The sequence below is a fragment of the Procambarus clarkii genome, chromosome 27 (genome assembly GCF_040958095.1).
Source record: "Procambarus clarkii isolate CNS0578487 chromosome 27, FALCON_Pclarkii_2.0, whole genome shotgun sequence".
NCBI lineage: Eukaryota > Metazoa > Arthropoda > Malacostraca > Decapoda > Cambaridae > Procambarus > Procambarus clarkii.
Window position 1 is genome coordinate 18,172,448 of NC_091176.1, and position 24,529 is coordinate 18,196,976.

The following is a 24,529-nucleotide window of genomic DNA, read 5'->3' on the forward strand; positions in this document are numbered from 1 at the left end:
GGAGGCGCACCACCACCAAGGTGCGCGGGGGGCACACCACCACCAAGGTGCGCGGGGGGCACACCACCACCACACTCCTCAGTACCGCAGAGGGGTGTAGTAATACTTGTGAATAGTGTGTGTATGGCTTGTTCTGCCAGTAGCAATACCATGCATTCCTCCCCTATTGTAACCAGCAATCGTAATCCTGAATATAGTCTAAGATTAAGGTAAACTCTCAGTATAAATATACATCAAGTAGGATAAACTTTTTGGAGTTATAATGCTTGTTCAGGGTCATATTTAATTTTAAAGGCATTAAATAAACATTATGTCAAGCAAAATTGAATATAAGATCAAGTTATGTTACTTTTAATTGATAGTAAACATGAAACACTTGTCAATATTTTATAAATAGAAGTAATAAGTATATGGTAAGTCAAAGAATGATATACTAAACAATTTATTAAACTTTTAGGCATACATATTACTTTAAACAAAGTTCAAATTGTTCACTTTACAGCATGTCTGCAGAAATTAAAGCTACATAATAATTTTCCTTACACCAATTTCTTTGCAACTGAGGCAGCAACCCATAGGACATGGAATTGGCAAGTCTGGGGCCTAGACAGGTATAACAAGATGGACCAACATCCACTATATCTATATTTTGTATACCATCACGCACATCCAAGGACCAGGGTCACTGAACAATCAGCTTAAGTTGGATGGCCCAAATGGCTGAGCAACCATTGATATACACGTACATATTAACCTTTGTAGTCGATGACACAAACAACCCATTACGTATACCAGCTTGTATGACGATCAAGTTCAAATGAATAACCACTGTTGGTACACTTTCTAATATGTATCCAAATACAATATACATTCCAATACTCAATGTGGATTATTTAAAAAAATAAATAAATTATGGTTTAGTATTTAATGTTTTATGTAAACTGTCAATCTCTCTCTGGGCTGTCTATATTAAGTATACCTCATTTTAAGTCAAGTAAAGGGTTGCCATCCAAAGCCTCAATTAGCACCTTGTTTCCCATCCAACCCCATAATGTCAACATGCTGAGAAGTGGTTCCAAACTAGCTCCACCCGAGTTCCATCTAGGATCCACCTGAAACCTACTACGGCCCTTTTTTCTACCTTGGCACCACCTAGGACCCATCTGCTGCACTTATTCCCAAGTTGAGCCCAGCCCCAAACTGGTCAATTTCTCGACCTAGGGGGTTTTACCCATGGATGAGAAACTGTGTACAAATTATAAAAAGTGAAAGTCACTATTTTACAAATGGCTATTTTTTAAGTATACAGTATTAAGAAGGATCAAAATTTGTCAACCAAATAAAAGATTTCCTGTACAAACACAAAACAAAGTTTTTTGTGTATTTGTGGGTGCCACTGGCCACCCCCACACACTTGGGCCCACAAGAGAGGTAACCCAACCAGGTGAGCAATGAGTGACTTAAGTATTGAACACATGGACACAGTGCTTGTAACTACTGTCCTCATTATTTTAGTGAAAAACCTAATTTCCTGAAGCTTTCAAAGACCGTTCGCAACTGATGTTCAGTCATACAACTCGTGCACATCATCAGAAAGAAAAAGGTAAAAATGATCAAATAAGTGTGCATGCCCAGATGAAGAATGAAAAGTTTGCATAAAAAAAAAGGGGGGGGGGCACCATGTAAGGCCATAATTGTGTCAAGGTCTCCAGCTGGTCACACACACTGACTGTGGTTACAAACTGGTTAAGCCAAGGTCTTCTGGAGGGGGACACGTTCACATTCCAGCCTCGCCACCAAAGCCCATTCTAGTGTACTGGGCGAATGATAAAATATTTTGATATGACTAAATTAGAAATAGTATATCACACAAGACAAATTTTATGATGGACTTAACCGAGATGAGGAATAGCAATAGATACACCTGAAAAGCTCCTATGTGCTGTTCTTCATCCCTAAACACTGCATTCATCTTTCTCACCCTTCATCAACTCAACATATGCTGCCACTGTTTGATAAAACACATGTAAATAAACAAATATATGAATTGCTAAACAATGAATAAGCTTTTTAATTTTGCTTCTATTTAAAAAAAATAAATAAAAACCAACAATTTTCAATAGAAAATGTTAACACATTATATTTACATAATTAGTAATGCCAATGATATTTAAGAAATGACAATATACACTTTGTATACCAATCTGCTGCATATTCTCTTTTCATATCAAGCCATATGAAAATTAAATTTTTTTAAATGATGGAAGGCAAAGACACTCATACAATTACAGTCTAGCCATAATTAGGCAAGATTAGCCATGTTTCAACTTGCAGTGATGTGCACCTCACATCTGCACCAACAGTCTACCGCCGAGTCGGTACAGCTGCACCCATTTGCTAAGGCGGTGAATGGTCAGCTGACCTGAACACCACAATACGAACAACAAGTCCAGCTATTGCCATCCTGCCCTCAAGATGCACTCTTCGGGTTACTCTTAGCTGCAATCCAATCATTGATCTCCTTTTTCAGTGCTTCAGCTGTAACAGAATACAGTATTTAAAATGAATGATTAAACTCAAATATGCTTGGTAGTCATATTTCTTTTGTGTATTCCCTTCGAATTTTCATTGTCAGCTAAATTATTTGTATGATAACTGATATGGCAACATGGGCAGAATGATCCTCATGGTGTTTAATCATCCTTAATCCATTTATCCTAAGATTTATGGTTACCAGACTATTTGGAAAAAAGAATTTTTAAACTGTAAAATCAAGAATTGTAATATTATGAACTAGGCAACACACATCAAGTAAATATTTATCAAAACAAAGCATCAGGCCAGGAAAAACACACATCTGAAAATTGTAATCGCTAAAATTCATTAGATCCATCCCAGCACTCAAATTTCAGTAATAAATATGTACTATATCCATCATCATCTCTAGAGAAGCTCCATATTTTGTCAGTCATATTACTGTACTTTCAAAGTCCCTTTTCCAGGTTAACGAGTTTCTTGTGTCCGATTTGTTTTGATAAAGCTGTCTGGTAAATTTGTTTATCGTACTGCGCTGCCCAGTGCAAACTGGGACTTTAGTCGCAGCTGACATATCTGTGCACCACTGACTCAGCCAAGCAATATTCCACTTTAATACAAATAACAAACCATCCTCGAATGTAATGAAATGCCATTTTCTGGGCGAGACCCGGAGGCTCCCGAGAGCTAACCAGGCTAATATGAATGTATTAGACCCTGGCATCAGTTCTATGAGTTCTAAGCCTACTGAGGACTATGAGCCAGAACCTTCCCCTCCTCCCCCCCCCCCCGGGGGCAAAAAAAAATTCCATTCTGATTAAAATATTGCTACTGAAAGCCATACTGGTGGACAGAACACCCCAACTGAAAACGAGCATGAAGTCACAACGTCACCGTCTGCGCAACACCTTCCCCCCACCCCCCCAGGAGGGGGAAGAGGGTGCCCCAGACCCCTGTGCCAGCTATCCACACCCCAGTTCTGAGGCTGGATGTCAAATTCACGAGTACACCTGGCTCAATGGCCTTAAGGATTACACAGAGCAATTCAAAATAAAATGATAGCCAAACTTCAATATTTGATGGAAAAACATCACAGAATTTGCACTTCTTGTACAAAGTAACACGAGATGCATCAAATACAATCTCTTGCCTCATCTCATGGAAGTGAATCTCTTAATTACATAACCTAAATATACAGATATAAAGCATAATCCTCAAAAACTTATGTATCACCCCCATAACTACAAAGTAAACGCCACTAACCTGGCAACAGCTGTTCTTCTGTGAGAGGCTGACGGGTGAAGGGATCAGTTGGATCATTGAGCAGATGCCTCACGATGGTGGGTCTGTCCATCACAACTCCCGATGGCAATTCTACAGGATCTTCCATTAATGTCTGCATTAAAGGATCTGAAAACAAAAATCCTTTAAGAACTGCATCCTAAGATAACAAAAAAAACTGTAAATTATATAAGTTAGCATTAATGTGCAAGAGTTTTTTTTGATTTGTAAGGCATTAAAAAGGAAAATGGGAAAGTACCCATTCTTGGGAACAGGAAGCCTGTTAGGTTTCCCTGTACTGCATGTGTGGTCAACAACTGGGATGCATTAAAGGAAGAAGTTGTCAAAGTCAATGCCATCCACAACTTCAAGAAAAAAATGATGAAAACGTTTTTCTCTCTCAAACGTTGAAAATGATTGAGAGATAATTAGCACAGTCAGTTTCACACCCCAAAGGGCAAGAACATGCATTAATTTATATATTGTCTGCACACATTGTTTTCCTTTTGTTAATCCTTAAGCCATGCTAGGCGACAGTGGACAATTCAATAAAAACTGACTTATGTGGAATAAAAATAATTCCAATATTAAAATAAAATCAATAAATAACAATCATCCATAGGGCACTGTTGTAATAACACACTGTTAATGCATCAGCCAGCCATCGACAAACATCTAGAAACAAAATTCATCATATTCATTTAAGATCAAAGTTAACCTTATTTCTTCTAGAACATCATTAGTACAATTTCCTAACATTAATATTATAGTAGACTGTATTAGACCAACACCAGAAAGTGTGGCTGGTATATTTAAACCCAAAATTAATTCAAAATCAAGTAGAATTAACATAGAAAGGTATCAAAAGTACCTGTATGTTTCTTTAATACTGAGCTGACAACTCAACAATATCGGGAGAGAAGGTGTCGCCAAACACCACGGGGCCGCTGGCCACCTAGCAATCAGTATGACCACCACAAGGCAGTCAAGAATGCACAGCATTGTCTAGGAGTGCAAACACCAATGCTTCATTTCTGCCAACAATAAACTTTAAACTTAAGTGCCATGTTTAATTAGAACTAGTAAAACAATTGGCATGTTCAGTTCTATAACTGGGACAAAATATACTAATAGTGTATTAGGGCATTGAAAGAAGCCCATGTTAACTCCACCGCATTATCATCGTTTCCGTCTCTGATGCATCACAACTGATAAGTAGATTTTTGGTTCAGTAGGCATATGGGATCCCAGTATTATTGCTTAGCTATATACAACATACACAAATACAGTATAACGTAAGTTTAGTAGCTGGTTACAAAGCAAGAGAAATCCCAAAATTCAGATTAGCGCAAGTGCTAAGCTATTAATTACTAGTGTTAGTTTGTAATATGAATAGGCACTATTAGAAACAGTGCAGACCTGCATATTACAATAAAATATGATTATAAATATCTTTACTTAGAATATTTTGCAGGAGCTGATATGCATCAACCATCTCCTATGACACCCCGGATCATCCCCCATACATAAAGAGGCTAGCTTTATGATCCACAAGTACAGTCGACGTACCATTCAAGGGAACTGCTCAGAGTGCCGAAACTTAAAAACCAGAAGTTGAGGTACATGCAAAGTTCAACCCCCACACCAAACCAAGCAATCCTTCAAATCTGAGTTCATTACCAGAAGTCAACATCCCCACGAACAAGGTGCGCCAAGGCCTGTCTTGGTCACGAACTCTAAAGCCAAAAGTCGAGAACACCAGAAAGAGGGGAAGAACTAGCAGGGACTTACTAGATGGCAACTGCTCACACCTTGGACACAGAAAAATTCATTCTATTTAAGGGCACCTTCAACAGGTGCCAACAATCCTAGTTCATTTACAGTTATACACACGAGGATCCATATCAAACACCATTGTACACAGTAATGTGTCCCTAATACTTACCCATGAAGTGGTCTGGTGCATCACTATAATCTTCATCCTTCTTCTGATTAGCCTGTTGGACACCATAAGCTTTTTGCCCTATGCTTCGGAATTTCGCAACCTCAGAGCTACACTTAATGACTGCTCGCTCAAGTTTGGATGCTGCCGTTTCAAATAATTCTCTCTTGAAGGATCTCTGAGAAAGTGAATAAAAAACCAACATTGAATGTTATTTTGAATGTAATGAAACATTTTCTGGGTAGAGCCCCGGAAGCTCCCTGGAGATATTGAACTGATATTTGCTAATATTAGTCTTATGGAGTTGTCATGCCTACTTGGGACTGCTTGCCAGAACACGGTCTCCTCAGAGAGGTGAAGGAAGCAATGACCAATGAAACTCATGTATAAAAGTATTCATGTCTGCTGATCGACTGGGGTCAAGCACCCAGAAAGGTAGGCACTGATATTAGCTAATGTCAGTCCAAAAGCTCCAGGGAGCCGACGGGGCTCCCCTAGAGAAAGAACCTTATGAACATACCTAAATGCATTTGTTATGTATTACTAAGAAAAAGATCAGTGATTAGTAAAGATGACATATGCCACAGAAATGTTAGCAAAGGAATCTACATATATATGCCCAGATAAAGACATTTTGATAAGGCTCTTTATGGTCTATTTTTAAGTGAAGCAAACTGCATACAAAATCCATGTTTGGCACTGGTAAATGTTTGAGCAAATAAATAAAATAAAATTAGGTATTAACAGTGATGAGAAAGAAAGATGAAACAAAGAAAATGCTATCAAGGTAGAATATGAAAAATTACACTTATTGAAATTTTCTTATTGAAAATTACATAAGAAACATGTTGAACTGTTTGCACACTTCAGGGATTGTCATATATGACAAATTGCCAGTACTGTACCTCTCAAACTTTGAAATACACTTTCAATGTTTGAATACACTCAAATGACACTTTACATCACAAAAATAATGTCTAAATACAACAAATTCACAAGATCCCGGGGAGAAAACAAGATATTACAGTGGAACCTCGAGTGACGAGCGGCTCCATCTACGAGCATTTTGAGTAACGAGCGAGCCACTCGCCGAAAATTTGTCTCAATTGACGAGAAAACCACGTGGTGTTTCCAAGCATTCTCACTGGTTCTTGCAAATTTTTGGATGCCACAGGCCAACGAGAGTGTTGTTATATTGTGCAGGATAAGCATCCCTCTGCATTTATTTGTGCTTTTCATTGGGTATTTTGTGGTTTTGTGACTACAATTTATAACCCACGATGTTCCCAAAGAAGCTGCTTGCTAAAAATAGTGTTGTCAAAAGGAAGAAAGACACAATTACTGTAAATTTGAAGAAGGAAATCGCCTGACTCGGGGGGGGGGGGGGGGATTCTCCTTCCACACCATAACCCCTCTCCTCCTCCTCCCCACCTCCCCATCGTCTCCCTCAAGCCAGCAATGACTTCATAAGGTAAAGCACATGTACAATTGAAAACAGCAAAACAAAACATTTATAATATAATTACAAGTACAGTATTATATTTACATTATAAAATGTTATATTGATTTTTTTTTTTTTGGGGGGGGGGAGGTACCTGGTTGATGGGGTTCTGGGAGTTGTTCTACTCCCCAAGCCCGGCCCGAGGCCAGGCTTGACTTGTGTTTGGTCCACTAGGCTGTTGCTTGGAGCGGCCCGCAGGCCCACATATCCACTACAGCCCGGTTGGTCAACAACACAACACTTGTACCCCCTATTAGATTATTTTACAAGAACTTCTTTTCGACGGCTCATAAAACAGAGGAAAGGGTCCTGAAAAATATTGTTGATAGGAACGTCATCCCTACAGACAAAAATCAGAAAATACAATTGACAACTTACTATAAAACCAAAAAAACAGCCAATCTACTCATGAAAAACTCCCCAGACACCAAGCAGAACGCCTTGAAGGAAACCAACGTCATCTATGCCTTCAAATGCCCACTTGGGGACTGAAAGCCCCAAAGAACTCAGTGTATATAGGCAAGACAACAACGTCTCTTTCCAGGCAATTAACAATGCATAAACAACAGGGCTCCATCAAGGAACATATAATCTCTTCTCACAACCAGACCATCACCAGAGAAATCTTAACAAACAACACAGAAATCATCGATAAGTACAGCAATAGCAGGCGGCTCGACATCAGCGAGGCACTACACATCAAAAAGTCAACACCAGCAATCAATAGCCAATTAATGCACAACTATATTCTACCCACTTCAAGACCCCAAACCAATATGAAAGCAGCAGGAGGAAGTATGGACCAAAAGCCTTCTGCAGTTACTTCCATTCATATGTTCTCATATCCAAGTTATACCCATTGTTTCATGTTGTCACAAGTTTGTTCACCTCACCCAATAGAGTATAAGTACGATGAATTTGTGTGTAAATTAATTCTTTGAAAATGTAATAAGCCATTACGAAACGCGTTCAGGCATCAGACCATAAATAAAAATTAATTTTGGAGAATTGATATTTCCATTACTACCGACAGTGAAGAAAAACATAAGAAATATTGAGAAAATTCGTGTTGGAATTATTAATCTTACCTTTTCGGTCATATTCAACAAATTATATTATATATATATATATTATATGTATATATTATATATATATATATATATATATATACACACACACACACACACACACACATTAGATAAATATAAATAGACATACAAAATAAAATGTATATAAAGTTTTGAAAGTAATTGCTTGACATCACCAACCTCATCGCTAGCTATTGACTCATAAAATCTGTTTGAGTCCAGGTGCAGATAGATGTCCACTAGCTGCTCTAGAAGTTTTCGAGGCTCCCAGCCATATTTGTCAGCTTGTCTAACCTTCAGGTTACCACCTTTAACAAACAAAAATATTATTATTATTATTATTATTATTATTCACTGTACTGAGCAGATCATTTCAATGCAAGTTTGATAAACAACACCGGGTTACAGATTTGCCATGTACAGTTTTGAACAAAATGCTACGAATGGCAATTGTACTGCTCCATCACCAGGAAAATGCCAACATTTTCTCCACGTTTTTTTTTTTTTTTTAAGTTTAAGGGATGCTGCAAGCAGATGAGAAAGTTTAAAAGTCGAGATGAGAATTTGTTTACGTTCAGAAATATTTTGTTGTTTAACCCTTCACGTATGGTACTATACTTCTGAAACCTGTTTACCCCCCTATGACTAAATTCTATGTATGTATGTATGTATACACAGACGACCACGTGCTTTCTGGACACTACTTATTCGGATATGCCAGTTATTCGTTTTCGCTTTGTCCGAATATGATTAGCGTAAAGGTGCTGAGGCAAGCAGGTAGTCTTAATAAACATGTGCTATAAAGTGGATGGGCCTTGTTAACCCAGTGACCATACTAGGCACCACCTACCCATGTGATGTCATAAGTTCATGGACCATTGTTTTGATCTATCTTAAGACACTGAAGCAGAGGAACTAAGATCTAAATATGGTGGAGAGTGAGATCTCAAAGAGTGTTACATGCACTGAGTATCAAGTGAGCAAAATTATTCTTTCAGAAATGATTAAGGCTAAATGTAGAATCTTTGACAATTTCTCTAGAAGTGAAAGTGATAAAAGGAATGCATAATAGAAACTCAGCAAGTAAGCTATTATGCAAACTATAGATAAAGAAGTGTGGGAGAGGTACAAGCACTTTAACAACTGAGAGTGCCACATCACCATTAACCTCCTCTTCAGTCAACTCAACATCATTAACATCTACCACCTCTAACATCTAAATAACAAAGCACCATCAACAATAATCTTCATCATTATAAGTGTGTCTGAACTTCTCATATTCAGGAGCACAAAGTACCATCAAATTCCCCCATCCCCCTAGATTTTTGGAACGACAAACCATTTATCTATACAGAACAGGTTATGTCTAAGTTATGTCTTGTTCAGTCTTGGTCCTGAGGAATCCAGAAAGCATGTGGTTATCTGTGCAGTATATACATGATAAAAGGCTACAAAGAGAAAGACAAGGATGAGGAGGGAGGTGAAGAGAAGCCATAGAGTCGAGGAATGACAGGTTAAGAGAGCGGGGTAACTAAGCCCCATCAGGAAATGCCAACAAATTGAAATTTGCCATTGAAAACTTAAGAATCTACCTGTTTGAATAAATAATCACTGACTGCAGGTCAGTGACTGAAGTAAAAAGAGTACGAGTGTAAGAGGAAAGCAAACACACAGAAATAAGGATGTTTGAAGAGTTTTTCATGGAATGGAATTTTTCTACATGGAATTTTCTTTTGTACAGCAAAGAATGACGTATTTCTTTAAGGAATTATTTACAACGATACCCACATTTCTGTCCACAGAGTTGGGCAAGGTTAAAGTTGAGCATAGCTGCTAGCCTGTCACACAGCTCTGGCCTCAGGAAGGGGGCAGGTACTTCTTTTGTTAGGTAATGCATCATGTCAACAGTCTCTCTTGCTAAAGTCAGATATGACCTGTGGAATTTGAAGGCATGGCAAAGTAATATTTAACAGTTTACCAAAGCAAGAATAGTACACAAATTATTTTCAAATTTTCCTATTTTAAAACTGCAAATGACTGCTAGGTATAAAATATTCCTATTCTAAAACATTATGTTTTTTTAATTGATAAGTAAAATGAAAAATTTTGAAAGCCATGTCTCATTCATATATCAGTATCAAATATGCTGTAATATATCCATCTTCATACTATCCATAAATGTACTTACATACAAAACAAATATTCCCAGTAAAAATTTACTGGAAATTATATCAATTAAAAGTAAATTAAAAATTTACTATAATGATATTTAAACAGTCATTATAATCTCACCTGCACTGTCTCTCATCAGTTGCTAGCAATCTCTGTCGACTCTGTTGTTGCTCCCGTGATTGTGTCGCCCAGGTTCCACGCTCCATTTCTTCTTGTACTTCATGGATACGCTGTTAACCAAATAACACAAAATTGAAGTCAAGAGTGTATTGATTATGGCACACAATAAAGAGAACTGCAAGCAGTTCTCTCTATTGTGTGACTGACTTTGGACCTCTACACGATATCCACCAAATTAGAGGGACAAGGCTAGGTTTGAAAAAATAGGTTACTTAGTTTATTTGTTCCCATGGGTGAAACGGTCCCCCAACGCCCTACATGATCTCGGTATCCTGAGGGTGGACAGTGCCTCAAACAGGGAAGCTTTCTAGCCTAGGAAAAAAACATTTCAAGTCAAGAATTGTCTTACCTTGAGAGCATCTAGAGATTCATCCAGCAGGAAGGTTGTATCATTCATAAGAAGATTAACAAACTTTACAAATTCTTTACCCGAGCTGAAATACAAGAATGTATTAGTACCGGATATGCAATTTCTGATGACACAAAATGTACATGCATTGCATACAAATATGTTTTGAGTTTTCCTAAATATACAGTAAAATGTCTCGTGCACACCACTACTTTTTCACTTACATTTTAAAGTATCTATTTAGATATCTCTAAAAAGTCTACTGCCAATTTTCATATATCTTTGCATCGTTTCCAATTACATCTAGTCTCTCGCTCCAAAGCAACCCAATGTTTCAGAAATCAAAATGTAATAGAATAAGTGATCATCCGTGGCTGAATTTGACTCCAGAAAATATTGGAAAACTTCCACTGGAGCCACCTTTTCTATACATGGACTGCAAATACATTCAGGAACCTGTAAACCAGTTGATAATAGGTTAAGAAGCAGGACCCAAAAGTTAAAGTTCAACCCCTGCAAACACAATTAGACGAGTACATCATCCACAGTACACAGTAGCATCTCACAACAGTGTCACAGTGAGCCGGCACCACCACCACATTTCAGCTCATCATCTACAACAGCACCTCATAGCAGCTTACACAATATATTACAAACATTAAGGTAAACATTTGTAGTAATTCTTTAAATCCTGAAATGTTTTAGGCAGTTATCTGATGTAAACTATTGTTGACCTTTGTATAAATGTTTCAATATAAAGTTGGTATACAGAAGTATTAGTAGTGAGGTCAATAACAGGTTTAAATAATAACATTTGTAATTTATTTCAATAATGCATGTTGATCTATCAAAACCAGAGCTTGTTTTTCTTACTCTTAACCCCAGCATAACAAAATCCATGCAGCCTAAATTAACTTGGTACAGTGATAAAGCAGGCCAAAAAGTAAGAACTCACTCCTTTTTATCTGATCTTAAACTTGCATGTGAAAAGGCTTTTCATTAAAATGTTTATACACAAGTAATTTAAGTGAAAACTGCTTCAATTAAAACAATCTTGCACAAGAGTGATAATAAACAGGGACCCACCTCCATGAGAGGAATAAATAAAGTTTGAATAATACACATACTTGGATTCTGTAATAAGAGCTTGTCGATGACGCCTGTCTTCCCACAGGCTCTTGAATATCACACTAATATGGTAACGTATCGTAAATTTGTCATAGAATTCACTGCTCGCTCCCGTTGACTCCACCACTGTTAAAAGTTGCATATCATTATGTTAAGATTTGCTTTAAATTTAAAATACATATACATAATGTACAATACTCCATTTCTCAATTTCACTGGGTGGGGGGGGGGGGGGGCAGGGAAGTTTGGGGAGGGGGGGGGGGGAGAAAATAGGAGCAGTGAGTGTATTGAAAGGCTCTCACAGAACACTGATCACTTTATTCATTAGATGACTTTGGACCCTCTGGATATAAGAGCCTTTAAAATTATGTCATGTTCTCTCAAAAATGAGTAAATAACCTACTGAAACCAGCAGTTTTATCGTTATCTGTAAGCTGGGAAAGTTGGATGACAGCAACAAGAGGAAAGCTGGAAGGTTCATATCCTCAACTTGGAGGATATGAGGATTCTTTCCATGTGAAGGAAAGAAGGCTCATATCCTCAAATTACCTTGAAGACACACCCTTCACCAGTTTCCTACCATTTCTTCATTTAACACATCCAAACCATCTCAATATGCTCTTCTCAATCTTGCTGTTTGTTATTGATTTTTACACCCCCATATCTTTCTATGCCATTATTAAGGCATGGAAACATCTGGTGTGTATTAATGCATTGACACACATTAATTTATATACTGTATATATAAATTAATGGGTGTCAATGTTCAAGGAGTCTAAGACCTCCCACTTCAAAGAGAGAGAGAGAAGAAAACACTTATTAGAAATACTTAGGTATAAACAAATAGTAAAAGTAAATGTGTGTGTGTGTGTGTGTGTGTGTATTTCAGAAGCTCACTTGTGTAGAATTTCATGAGGGCAACTGGAAGATGCTCAGCAAGTGGATGGTGAAGAATACGCTGGTGTAAGGTGTCCACGTGTTGCTGCACTGACGGTGTCAACATGAACATCATCTGCAGATGAGACATTCAACTCAGATTAATATTATTACAATCAAGGAATTTATAGATCAACTTTTACTATAAAATATACTATACTATAATTTATATAGTAAATATACTATATTTACTATAAAAATTTCTCTCGTGTGTGGCTTTGGGTTGCAGGTTGCAGCCAGTTGTCTCGCCTTTGAGTTGCTGTGCGTGTGGCGACCGCCTCCCGGGTATGTTCCTCTTTTCCTTATCTTTAGTTATGTAGCTCCAGGGAGCCAAAAGAGCTCCCCACAGAAAACCAGGGTTGAATGTAACAAAACACCATTTTCTGGGTGAGCCCTGGAGGCTACCTGGCATCCTCCCTCCTGCCAGTCGGTGGTTTTTGAGTTGTTTTGATGCTTAGCCTCCAAACTGGAGTTGCTGGGTAGCCGACGCGGGGGGTCTGAGGCTCCCCCCTTCCCCTCCCAGGGAGGGGAGGGCTGCACAGACGAGCGGCGCAGTGTTCAATTCCTTGGGAATTGAGGGAGTTCTGCCTCTGTTTACTTTTTGGTTGTAATTTTCTTACCATGTGGGGGCTTGTGGTCCCCGGTAGGCTGAACTCCATTGACTAAAGCCCTGGTCTAATGTATCGCATATTAGCCTGAAAGCTAAAGGGAGTCGAAAGGGCTCCCCCACGGAAAAGTTATCTTTTTTACCTGTAGTTTAGTCATCCACTACTTTATCTACATTCCTCTATTTGAGGAATGCATAACAGCATAACAAAAAGAAGATGATTTGGATTTTGGATTTGGATTTGGATTTTAACAAAAATCAGCATGAAAATTTCCTTTGTAGAAGACACTGTAAAACTGCAGGCAGATATTAATTAAGTCTGTGATTGGGCAACTGAAAATAACATAATGTTTAATGGTGATAAGTTCCAGGGTACCGAGGTATGGTGTAAACTAGGAACTTAAACGAAACACAGGGTTCAGAACACAAATCTGGGTGTATTTAACCTAGAGTTCCACAACACCGATAAATCTTGAATGAAGATTACTTTCATCACCATAACTGCGGCCACCCAGGCTGCCACACAAGTTTCTACTGCTTCGGCCTACAAATACAACCCCACCAAGTAAAAAAAGGAACGATACCATGAGATCCAGCAGTGCTTTCTAGATACATTGTAAATCAGAAAATACACGTTTTGCAGTTTAGTGACTAACAAAATTCAAATAAATATATTAATTGGTAAATAATTTTAAACAACAACAATGCAAATACAGTGACTTAAATTATCACCTGCTTTTTGGGAATATCGGTACAATCAATAAATCAATCAATCAATAAATAAAATAAATAAAACAAACAAACAAACAAACAAACAAACAAACAAACAAACAAACAAACAAACATACATACATACATACATACATACATACATACATACATACATACATATAACACTATCACAAGGATGAAGGAATACATATGATAAACATGAAGAGCTCAAACTTTATTTTGCAAAATTACTGAACAGTGTTAAACAGCCAGAAATTAAATACTGTATTATGTTTCTGACTGTTTTGACCAACTTTGACTGAAAACTCCACATCCATTCTAAAGTTAGGTAGAGCAACTAGTGACTGGTACACCCACCTCAACCAGTTTAGCCGTGAGGTAGGGGTTCTTGATGTGTGACGGTGAACACAGGAGGACAATCGCCATGGTGATGATGGGATCTTCTAAGTGCTTGATGGGCACTTTGGGAACATACCTGACAACACAAAATGTGAGGCTCAAGCTTCAATTTGTATGCACCATTAAGAATTAAAAAATATATGGTTAAAGTTGTTTTTTGTTTTTATTTTTAACAATGTTTCACTTTCATTATGCAAGAAGATACTGTAAGTTGTTTACAGAAAAATTGTAACTACACAAAGCTTCCACCACTAAAATAAGAATATTTTATTCTGCAACAGAGTAAAATACTGTAGGTATCCAGCAAAGGAAAAGTTACAACTATCTGATCACTAAACACAGGTCAAGTTATTCTCACTAAGTACTCTTACTCTTCATTTGTTTATTCACATTACCAAATGGAAAAGGATTACTTACTGCAGCGTAAACAGTAAAAACTCGGCCATATCATCCAGGTACCATTCGGGGAATGCAGCAAATAGCTCTGGCAAGTCGGGCGGAAGAGGGAGTATTGTGGTGGTGTCGGCGAGTGACGACACTGGAGCAGCCAAGGAAGTTGGTCCTCCACTTAATGCCCGTAATATAATCTGAGCCACGCCACCATAAAAGTGCATGCAGCGCTCCAACAGGTTCTCATCCAAGAGACCAGCATCTGCACACACTTTGGATTTGTTGAGTTTCTGAAAAATTAAATATAAATTTAGCATTTAATTAAATTTTTCCCTTAAAAATTTACAATATAAAATTTAAAAATGACAAATAGCAGACATAAATCAAAATATGTAAACTCGATATAAGCCTAACGTGTATAAACACACTGGCAGCCAGTTCCTCCGACACCATGAATTAAGCTAATTATTAAAACGTTTACTAACTGCCAGATACTAGTACAGGCATACCTCAGAATGCGAGTTTAATCCGTTCCTGGAGACGCCTCGCCTTCCGAAAACTCGCATTCCGAAGTTAATTTCCCCATAAGAAATAAAGGGAAATGAATTAATCCGTTCCTGACTACCCCAAAAACCCCACATCAAACTAAATTTTTATACCTAATTTACCTAATTCATCTAAATAAACCTACAAAACTATGTTCCAGTTATTACTTACCTTACTGTCGAGTGCTGTAGGCGTATGGAAGCTGGTGAGGAGGGGGGAGGAGGAGAGGAGTTACTGTTTGGAAGGGGAGTCCCCTTCCATAATCACATCAGGCAGTGAGGACCTTTCTGGTGTGCTCTCCCTGGGACGTTTAACCTGAGTGCCACTAGGTCCTGGTTGAGGCTCACTGCTCGATTTCTTCACCAAATATTTGTCCATGGAAGCTTGCTTTTCCCTTCTTCGCAAGCTCTCTCTGTAGTAAGGCATCACATTGTCATTGAAAAGATTAAGACAACGGCCTACTACAGCTTTGTCTGGGTGAGTGTGTTCAATAGTTGTTTGAATCTCTTCCCACATCTGACACACCTTCTTAATTACTGCAGAAGGGACATTCGCTGGTGCTGTTGCCACCACCTCCTCCTCCACTGCAGAATCATTCGCTGCTGTGTTGGCTTGCTGTTCCTGTTGAAGGGCTAGGAGTTCTTCGGTGGTCAGTTCTTCGTTGTGTTCTTCCACCAACTCCTCCACATCATCACCATCCAATTCCAAGCCCATTTTCTGGCCTAGACTAACAATTTCCTCAACAATAGGCGCATCATTTATAGGCTCAAACCCCTCAAAGTCTAGTTCTCTCACACCTTCAGGCCACAATTTTCTCCAGCCAGAGATCAGGGTTCTTTGAGTCACTTCTTGCCAGGCTTTGTCAACGAGTTTTAAAGCACTAAAAATGTTAAAATGCTCTCTCCAGAACTCTTTGAGGGTGAGGTTTGTGGCTTCAGTCACTTCAAAACATTTCCGGAAAAGTGCCCTTTCATACAGTTTCTTAAAATTCGCTATGATTTTCTGGTCCATAGGCTGAATTAGAGGAGTGGTGTTAGGAGGAAGGAATTTAACTGTAAGGAATTTATTGTATTGAGGCATCAAATCATCTTCCAAGCCTGGAGGATGAGCAGGAGCATTGTCAAGGAGAAGCACGGCTCTGAGTGGCAATTGTTTCTCCTGCAGATATTTTTCTATGGCAGGGCACAGCACTTCATTCACCCACTCCGAAAAAATAAGCCTAGTCACCCATGCTTTTTTATTAGACTTCCACATCACAGACAAACGGGTTTTCTGCACATTATACTGTTTGAAAACCCTTGGATTTTCAGAATGATACACTAGCAAGGGTTTAATTTTTAAATCGCCACTCGCATTTGAACACAGCACAAGCGTAAACCTATCTTTCATAGGCTTGTGTCCAGGCAAGGATTTTTCCTCCTTGGTAATGTATGTCCTCTTAGGCATTCTTTTCCAAAACAGTCCTGTTTCGTCACAATTAAACACTTGTTGCGGTAGGTATCCCTCAGCCTCTGCAAACTCTTTAAATTCGTCAATAAATCGTCCAGCGGCTGGTTTGTCTGAGCTGGCTGCCTCCCCATGCCTTGTAACACTATGGATACCACTTCTCTTTCTAAATTTTTCAAACCAGCCCCTGCTTGCCTTAAACTCTTTCTTATCTGCATCACTCGTTGCAGGGGTCTTCTTTAGAAGGTCTTCGTGCAACACCCTGGCTTTCTCAGAAATAATGGCCTCCGAAACACTATCACCCCTCAACTCCTTGTCGTGTATCCAAATTAATAACAACTTTTCCACTTCTTCAAGTATTTGTGGTCTTTGTGTCGTTAATGTTCTTACTCCTTTTGCCACATTAGCACTCATAATCTTATTTTTCTTCTTAAGTATAGTGCATATTGTTGATGTCGCTTTGTTGTACTGCCTACAAAGATCAACAACACGTGTACCGTTCTCATGCTTTCGAATGATCTCTTGTTTCTCCTCTATTGTCATCCTCACATGAGCTTTCTGGCCTTTATCCTTACCACTGGCTTTCTTGGGACTCATGGTGAGATATATAATAACAAATTGTATAGACAAATCACCAAAAATCCAACAAAACACTGAAAATTCACGACAAGAATTGATGTGGGGGTAGTCACTGCGCGCGAGACAATGGTGAACTGAGGGGCAGCGGGGCAGAGGGGCGACGATCGCCGAACGACCACGCGCTAGGTCGGCTGTACGCGTATCAACAAACTCGCGTTCAAACTCGACTCCCGAAGTAACCATCGCCTTCCGAGACAAATTTTTGGAGTAAATACACCTCGCCTTCCGAAAATCTCGCATACAGGGACAATCGCATTCCGAGGTACCACTGTATCTATATTCTGTCCTGTCAGGAAACTGAGCCCAAGGATCAATCAATTACGAGAGCAGACTGTGCTCTCATATTATACCACGATAATGTCATACTCCATGTCATACAAAGGTCATGTGTTCATGTTTGCTGTTTTGTTTGAACCACTTGGGCTGGATAGTAGAGCGACGGTCTCGCTTCATGCAATTCAGTGTTCAATTCCCGACCGTCCAAGTGGTTGGGCACCAATCCTTTCCCCCGGTCCCATCCCAAATCCTTATCCTGACCTCTTCCAAGTGCTATATAGCCATAATGTCTTGGCGCTTTCCCCCCCTTTACCCCCTGTTGTCAAAAGAGTGAAATTGGAAGGGGCACTAGCTGTGTTGAAAATGGTCAAGCACACCGTTTACTTGCTCACAAACATTATCGAAAATGTGTGGCATAGTGAATAATATGCACATCACCTGTCAGTTACGTTAAGGCCAACACTGGATTGTTGACTTTGTGAAAAGACAGATTCTTGCCTAAAAAGATCGTGTTAAGTCTATCAGGATTCCTGTAACCAACAATGGTATATTGTACTCTGGTATAAGTGAAAATGCAAATGTTCTTCTGATGAAATTACTGTACAGTATATAGTATCTTGTTCTCATTGGTTTTTGTGAATGTTTTTCTCACCCAAATTCTTCACATTTATCATTCCTTTGGAGAGAAAAAATGGAGCATTTAAAAAAAATATGAAACTTGGCAGACACTCTTGTATTTCAACCCAGGGAAGTAAAGGTTAGAGGATTTTAGCCGTAGCTGACATTGGTAAGAAATATTGGCAGAAGTATTAATAAAGAAGTGACAAGGTATACCAATGGAGAGGACTGCTGGTAGAATTGGAGATGCACTAACCTTGAGTTGTGTTTTCCACTTCTTAAGGAGCTCCCTTTGTCTGGCTGCTACTGGGAGGCTGCCCCAATGAGTTTCTGTACTCTCAATCTCCTCCACCTGTAAGAGGAGCGTTCTGCTTGAATCAGTGTTAACATGAACTTCTATGCACTTCCAAAAGATTTAAATGGTTAATTGGCAACTACTATGGGAATATTTTCAGCTGTTTGATCATATATTTGATCATGGAACCCAGCACCAGACCTCCCCTTGCAGCAACTGCTGTGTTTTATAAAGATGAATGTACTAGTACATTAGATCACAGCAGCTGGCACCTATTGATGTCCAATGTTTTGCTTCTTCCTTCAAATTTTCCCTTACCATATGAATGCCATATTTAATAACCAGTGTTCCCTGATCATACTTGTATATTAAAGGCATCTACTGTCATGAAATGTTATGAAAACTAAGAAAATTTACTTCTGAGATACATAATACAAGCATTGTGATAACTGTGTGTATAAATTTTATTTTCCTTATTAAAGACTCATTCTCCATTGAGAGGTTATACTGAAATGACTGATGGGAAACATGCTTACAAAACAAAAACAACAATCGTAAAAGGCAAAAACTAGAACAATGAGCGTAATAAAATGCCTCTTTCTGGGACCATCCTTATTGGCTCCCTAGGCCAATATCGTCTCATCAGCTACGTGTGGATAATCTTACGGTTTACCGGTAGTGGAAAGGGGAGTTTATTAAATGCTAAAAAAAAAAAAAAAAAAAAGTTACATGCCAAACACTGGTGATAAAGAGTCAAGGCACAAATTTCTCAGATTAATAAATAAAACCAAGAACTTTTTCAAGTTTCATAATTTTTTTAGTCGAGTCTAAAATTCTTGGTCAGGTGAATCACTATGGCGTATTTCTCCAGATTTGTTCTTGGACTCGGGATCACTGTAATTGATTCCCATCTCATCACAAGTCTCCTCTGAAACACCCTTTTTATTTCTTTTGAAATTAGCAGTTAGGAATTGTCAACCCAACGAGTGTCACTCCATCTTACTCATGTTCAGAAGTTTATGCATGACAATCTTAGTAGATTCATGCACAGTACTCGCAAGATTCAGAGCTGTTGGACATATTTCCACACCTAGCATAATACAAGAGCCTCTGAGAGATATGTCTAAGATAAATAGCATTGCATTTAACATTAGAGCCATGATCTAACACGCTTCCATTATGTACTCGGAATATCATAAGGACAATACAATTTTTTAAGAAATTACAGATTACTTGGACCTTCCAGATTCAAATAAAGGAGAATCTAATGAATTATCCACATTTCCCAGCTGTCTAATCCACAGCTCATGGTGCCAGGGATAGCCTATAAGCTTCATATTCTCCACCCCCCCCCTCCCCCCAAAAGAACCTTGCTCTTATAATACATAGAAACCACCTACCATCTTCTGGAGGTCGCGGATGGCTCGGATGCGGCGCGTATACTTGCGCATGACTGGCAGCACTCCCAAGTGATGTGCATGAAGGGTCAGAAACCAACATTGACTATGAAAATTTACTTCTTGGAATGTAAAACTCTCTCCTGAACCTGAGAAGGAAAACAAAATAAATACAAACAACACCATGCCACTAATTTGAAAACGGTCTAGAGGAAATATTGATCAAAATATTAAAGAAGAGTAGGTAGCAATTTTTAAAGGAAATGTTATGAAAACTGAAGATATATATGATAGGAATATATTATCATGAAGAATGAAGACACATATGATGGTTAAAGGAGCAATGTACATAATGCAATAAGAGGTTAGTATGGCTGTCATTGGTAATACTGTGCAGCTACATGCATCAAATGTTCAAACGAATTTGTAAAAGGAAAACAAGGGAGATACAAAGAGTGGTAACAAAAATGAAAGATACTTGAGCCAAGTATAAGGGAAATACAGTATACTGATGCCTGTACCATACTTGCACCAAGTATGGTACAGTACAAGTATCCACCATTCACAGTTTGTAGATTACGTATGATAGAGTACAGGAATGCTGGAGAATACAAATGTGAGCATAAATAAACCAGGTGTTACAGTCTCCGTGGTGTAATGGTAAGACACTCACCTGGCATTCCGTGAGCGCTTTGTCATGGGTTCGTATCCTGGCCGGGGAGAATTTACTGGGCGCAATTCCTTAACTGTAGCCTCTGTTTAACTCAACAGTAAAATGGGTACTTGGTTGTAAAAACGATTCTTCGTGAGGGTCGTATTCCAGGGACTTGCCCGAAACGCTACGCGTACTAGTGGCTGTATAAGAATGTAACAATTCTTGTATATATCTCAAAAAAAAGTGCAATAGGTAGAGGGGGTGGGGAAATCTTGCTTTCTGCAGACAACTTTATAGGCTTTCATTAGTCCTTTAGGGTTGTCAAAAAGCATAGTTCCCAACATAACAAGAAGACAGCAATCCAAGGAAAGAACAAGAAAGATAAATTACAAGTTCAAGCTGTTTAAACTAACAATTTAGTTTAAAATGTAAGGAAGATGCAGGCTGGCAACAAAATGACATATGAAATGTGAGGCAGGAAAGTAGATAAGGGGGAAACTTTAGATTAGTTGGGCATAAGGAAAAGATAATGAATGATAAGGCTGCAAAGGCAATTATGTCAGAATGAGGTACAAATGGGGTGAGAATGATCAGTAAGTAACCAACATCTTGGAAAGCAAACAGAGACCACCACCAACATAGGATTGCATCTAAGACAACCCATCCTTCTAAAATGATGGTAATTATATCAACTATTTGGTTGATATGTACAAAGGACTGTTACAGCCAATAATGTTTGCATTTAATGCTAGAATTTTGTTGAAGGCACACAAAAGTAAGACAAAAACCAAAATTTAACATTCCTAGGCTTCGTATGCCACATATTAATACTACAGTATATTAATTTCTAGAATTTCTTGGACAGGTTGCTTAGGTTCTTTAGTTACTTTTCAAATTTTTCAGTATGTCATTTGGGCTAATTCAGACGAACATTAACATTTGAGGTCCAACAGTTCATTTCTATACATGTGAGCAAATAATTGCTAAGAGCACTGTAATTTTAGAAGGATGGGCTAACTAAAGCATACAGAAAACAGAAAAAACTAGGAGTATATTTAATTAGTGGTCAATAATGGGTATCCAGAAAGTTGGGCATAGGACAGATACCAAGAGGGATACATATTCTTTACAATCATGTGTTGAGACGTGTTTGCTACATGACACTACCACCCCAAGAGAATTTGGGCTAACGAACTTGATATAACATTGAATCAGTATTAATAACTTTGATTAAATGTTACTGGAGCATTTGTTTTTTACCTCTTGGGATACTGATATATTCAAAAAACAAATAACTGTTAGGATAACTGAAATGGGAAGGTCTTAAATACAGTACTCGGATAATTGACTGCCAATTCAGGAAAATTCAATGAGGTATTCCAACTTACGCAGCTTTTTCACCCATTCCTCCACCTCATCTTGGGTCATTGAGAGGCGGGAGTCTTTTGATACATCAACCAGTGCGTCAGGATGAACAGTGTAGTACGGATCCACTTTTTCTAATTTGACCTACAAACAGAACACACATACAGATGAGGAGTCACACTAACATGACTGAAAAATGTTGACCAAACCACACACTAGAAAGTGAAGAGACGACGAAAATGGTCCAGGATGGACCGAAACGTCGTCGTCTCTTCCCTTTCTAGTGTGTGGTTTGGTCAACAGAACACAATTAATGTGGCAACTTCCTCTGAGATTTATTAAAAGTAAATATCTGTTATCACTAAACATCAGGGGCATAACTAGTCTACTTCTCTCAGTGTTTAAAAGGGAACTTGTTAGCATCTCCACCAAATGATACCCAATCAACCGGGTTGTAATTCACATGTCAGTCTGCAAGTAACGGCATCTAACAGCCTGCTCGATCAGACCACCAACCAGGAAACCTGGTCAAAGACTGGGCCGCATGGACATCGATTCTCAGAACCTTCTCAAAATAAGGTAAGTTTACCAATAACCAACAAGAATTTTTGACAAAACTTCATATACTGTTTTATCCTTTAATAAACTCATTAACAAAATAACCATCTACAGTATTTTATAACAAAATTAACTTTTTTGCTATAACAACTTATAACCGGCTTTATAACAGAATACCACCTATTTTGGAACATTTATAAACAATAATAGCACTTGATCGAGTTTAATGAACATTAATAATGAATTTACATCAATAGCCAATTCCCCACCATTTTTTTTTAAATCAAAAGAAATGCTAGATATATGCGAGTCTATGGAAGGGCAACACAATCCTTTATAATGCCCCTTAATTGCTTCACTTCAAGTGCAAAAGTAAACACGAGTGACCAGCCCCATCAAAACTGGGAGTCAAATGTCCGACATATTTGACGTATTCAATAGCATGATCTAAATATTCACAGTAGAGCAATACACCAAAACTAGACTGTACAACACTAGACTGTACAACACTATTAGAGAGAACAAGACACAAATCATTGACCAAAGGCATAAATCCTCAATAAAAATGTACAAGTTAAAAGTATCAGTGACCTTTTTTTTTCCTGATGCACTCAATCGTAAAGACCAGCAGTGAGGTAGCTACATGTTAAAGCTATTATTACAGTACAGGTATCTGTACTATTATACATTTTTACCTAACATGCTGTGCACCATAACTAGTACCACCCTGAAGCACTCAACCTGTCCTCGCACTGAGTACAATACATTTTCTATGCTGTCAACCCCACCGTAAAAATGGCAGTGGTTTAGGGAAATTAAACTTGCCGCAATATTGGTGTAACGGGCCTAATGATTATCACTTCTGGTAAGTTAGGCGAGTTGCTAAGGTTCTGACACTTCTGGTTAGGCACAACTGCTGAATTTTTTATGGCATGGCAACTGAGAGAATGGGCTAGTTGATCCTGCCTGGCTACTGCTTTAAACTCATGTTTCTAAGTACAGGAATGAATTTTACGATGACCCTGCCTGCACTAGGAGAGACGGGTAATAAATGCAATGAAGTTTTTAACAAATTTTCTTGTATGTAACAGGATGATATAAAAAATCAAAGGTTGACAGATGAGACAACTAAAAGTGAATGTGGCCAATACAAAACAGTATTAGTAAGCAAGAAAACACACTCATCCTTTATCAGCAGTAATGTGGAGAAGTGATAACAAATTCCTCAATGATGTACTGTACTACTAAGAATACTGTATATCTTACCTTAAAACAGAGCTGCTGCAGCACTGACAGCAAATTAATCATGGGCCCATCTCCAGCCACCAGACGTTCTTCTACATGAATCTGGGCACGGCGCTCATTGAAACGTATTATCTTGGCAAGGAACGAGAGCACTGGTTCCCGGGAATTTGTATTTACCAACATACTATGGAAGAGCTTGTGGAGTATTGACTGCCGAATAAAAAATTATTTTAATAACTTAATATCAAA

At 38.4% G+C, this 24,529-nt stretch overlaps 1 protein-coding gene across 1 annotated transcript in view; it reads right to left on the bottom strand.

Moving 5' to 3' along the window:
* Nucleotides 1-429: 429 nt before the first annotated feature.
* Nucleotides 430-24,529, bottom strand: part of Ube4B (Ubiquitination factor E4B) — a 42,162-nt gene continuing 18,062 nt past the window's right edge. Inside the window, exons 12-26 of the mRNA XM_045749241.2 lie at nucleotides 24,302-24,490; nucleotides 22,501-22,621; nucleotides 20,461-20,606; nucleotides 19,022-19,117; nucleotides 15,268-15,530; nucleotides 14,809-14,926; nucleotides 13,074-13,188; nucleotides 12,176-12,302; nucleotides 11,049-11,133; nucleotides 10,640-10,749; nucleotides 10,136-10,281; nucleotides 8,528-8,655; nucleotides 5,762-5,936; nucleotides 3,799-3,945; nucleotides 430-2,538 (exon numbers count right to left, since the gene is read on the bottom strand). Of these exons, the coding sequence (XP_045605197.1) occupies nucleotides 2,471-2,538; nucleotides 3,799-3,945; nucleotides 5,762-5,936; nucleotides 8,528-8,655; nucleotides 10,136-10,281; nucleotides 10,640-10,749; nucleotides 11,049-11,133; nucleotides 12,176-12,302; nucleotides 13,074-13,188; nucleotides 14,809-14,926; nucleotides 15,268-15,530; nucleotides 19,022-19,117; nucleotides 20,461-20,606; nucleotides 22,501-22,621; nucleotides 24,302-24,490 (2,034 nt within the window). The 3' untranslated portion in view covers nucleotides 430-2,470. The remainder of the gene's footprint in view (nucleotides 2,539-3,798; nucleotides 3,946-5,761; nucleotides 5,937-8,527; nucleotides 8,656-10,135; nucleotides 10,282-10,639; nucleotides 10,750-11,048; nucleotides 11,134-12,175; nucleotides 12,303-13,073; nucleotides 13,189-14,808; nucleotides 14,927-15,267; nucleotides 15,531-19,021; nucleotides 19,118-20,460; nucleotides 20,607-22,500; nucleotides 22,622-24,301; nucleotides 24,491-24,529) is intronic.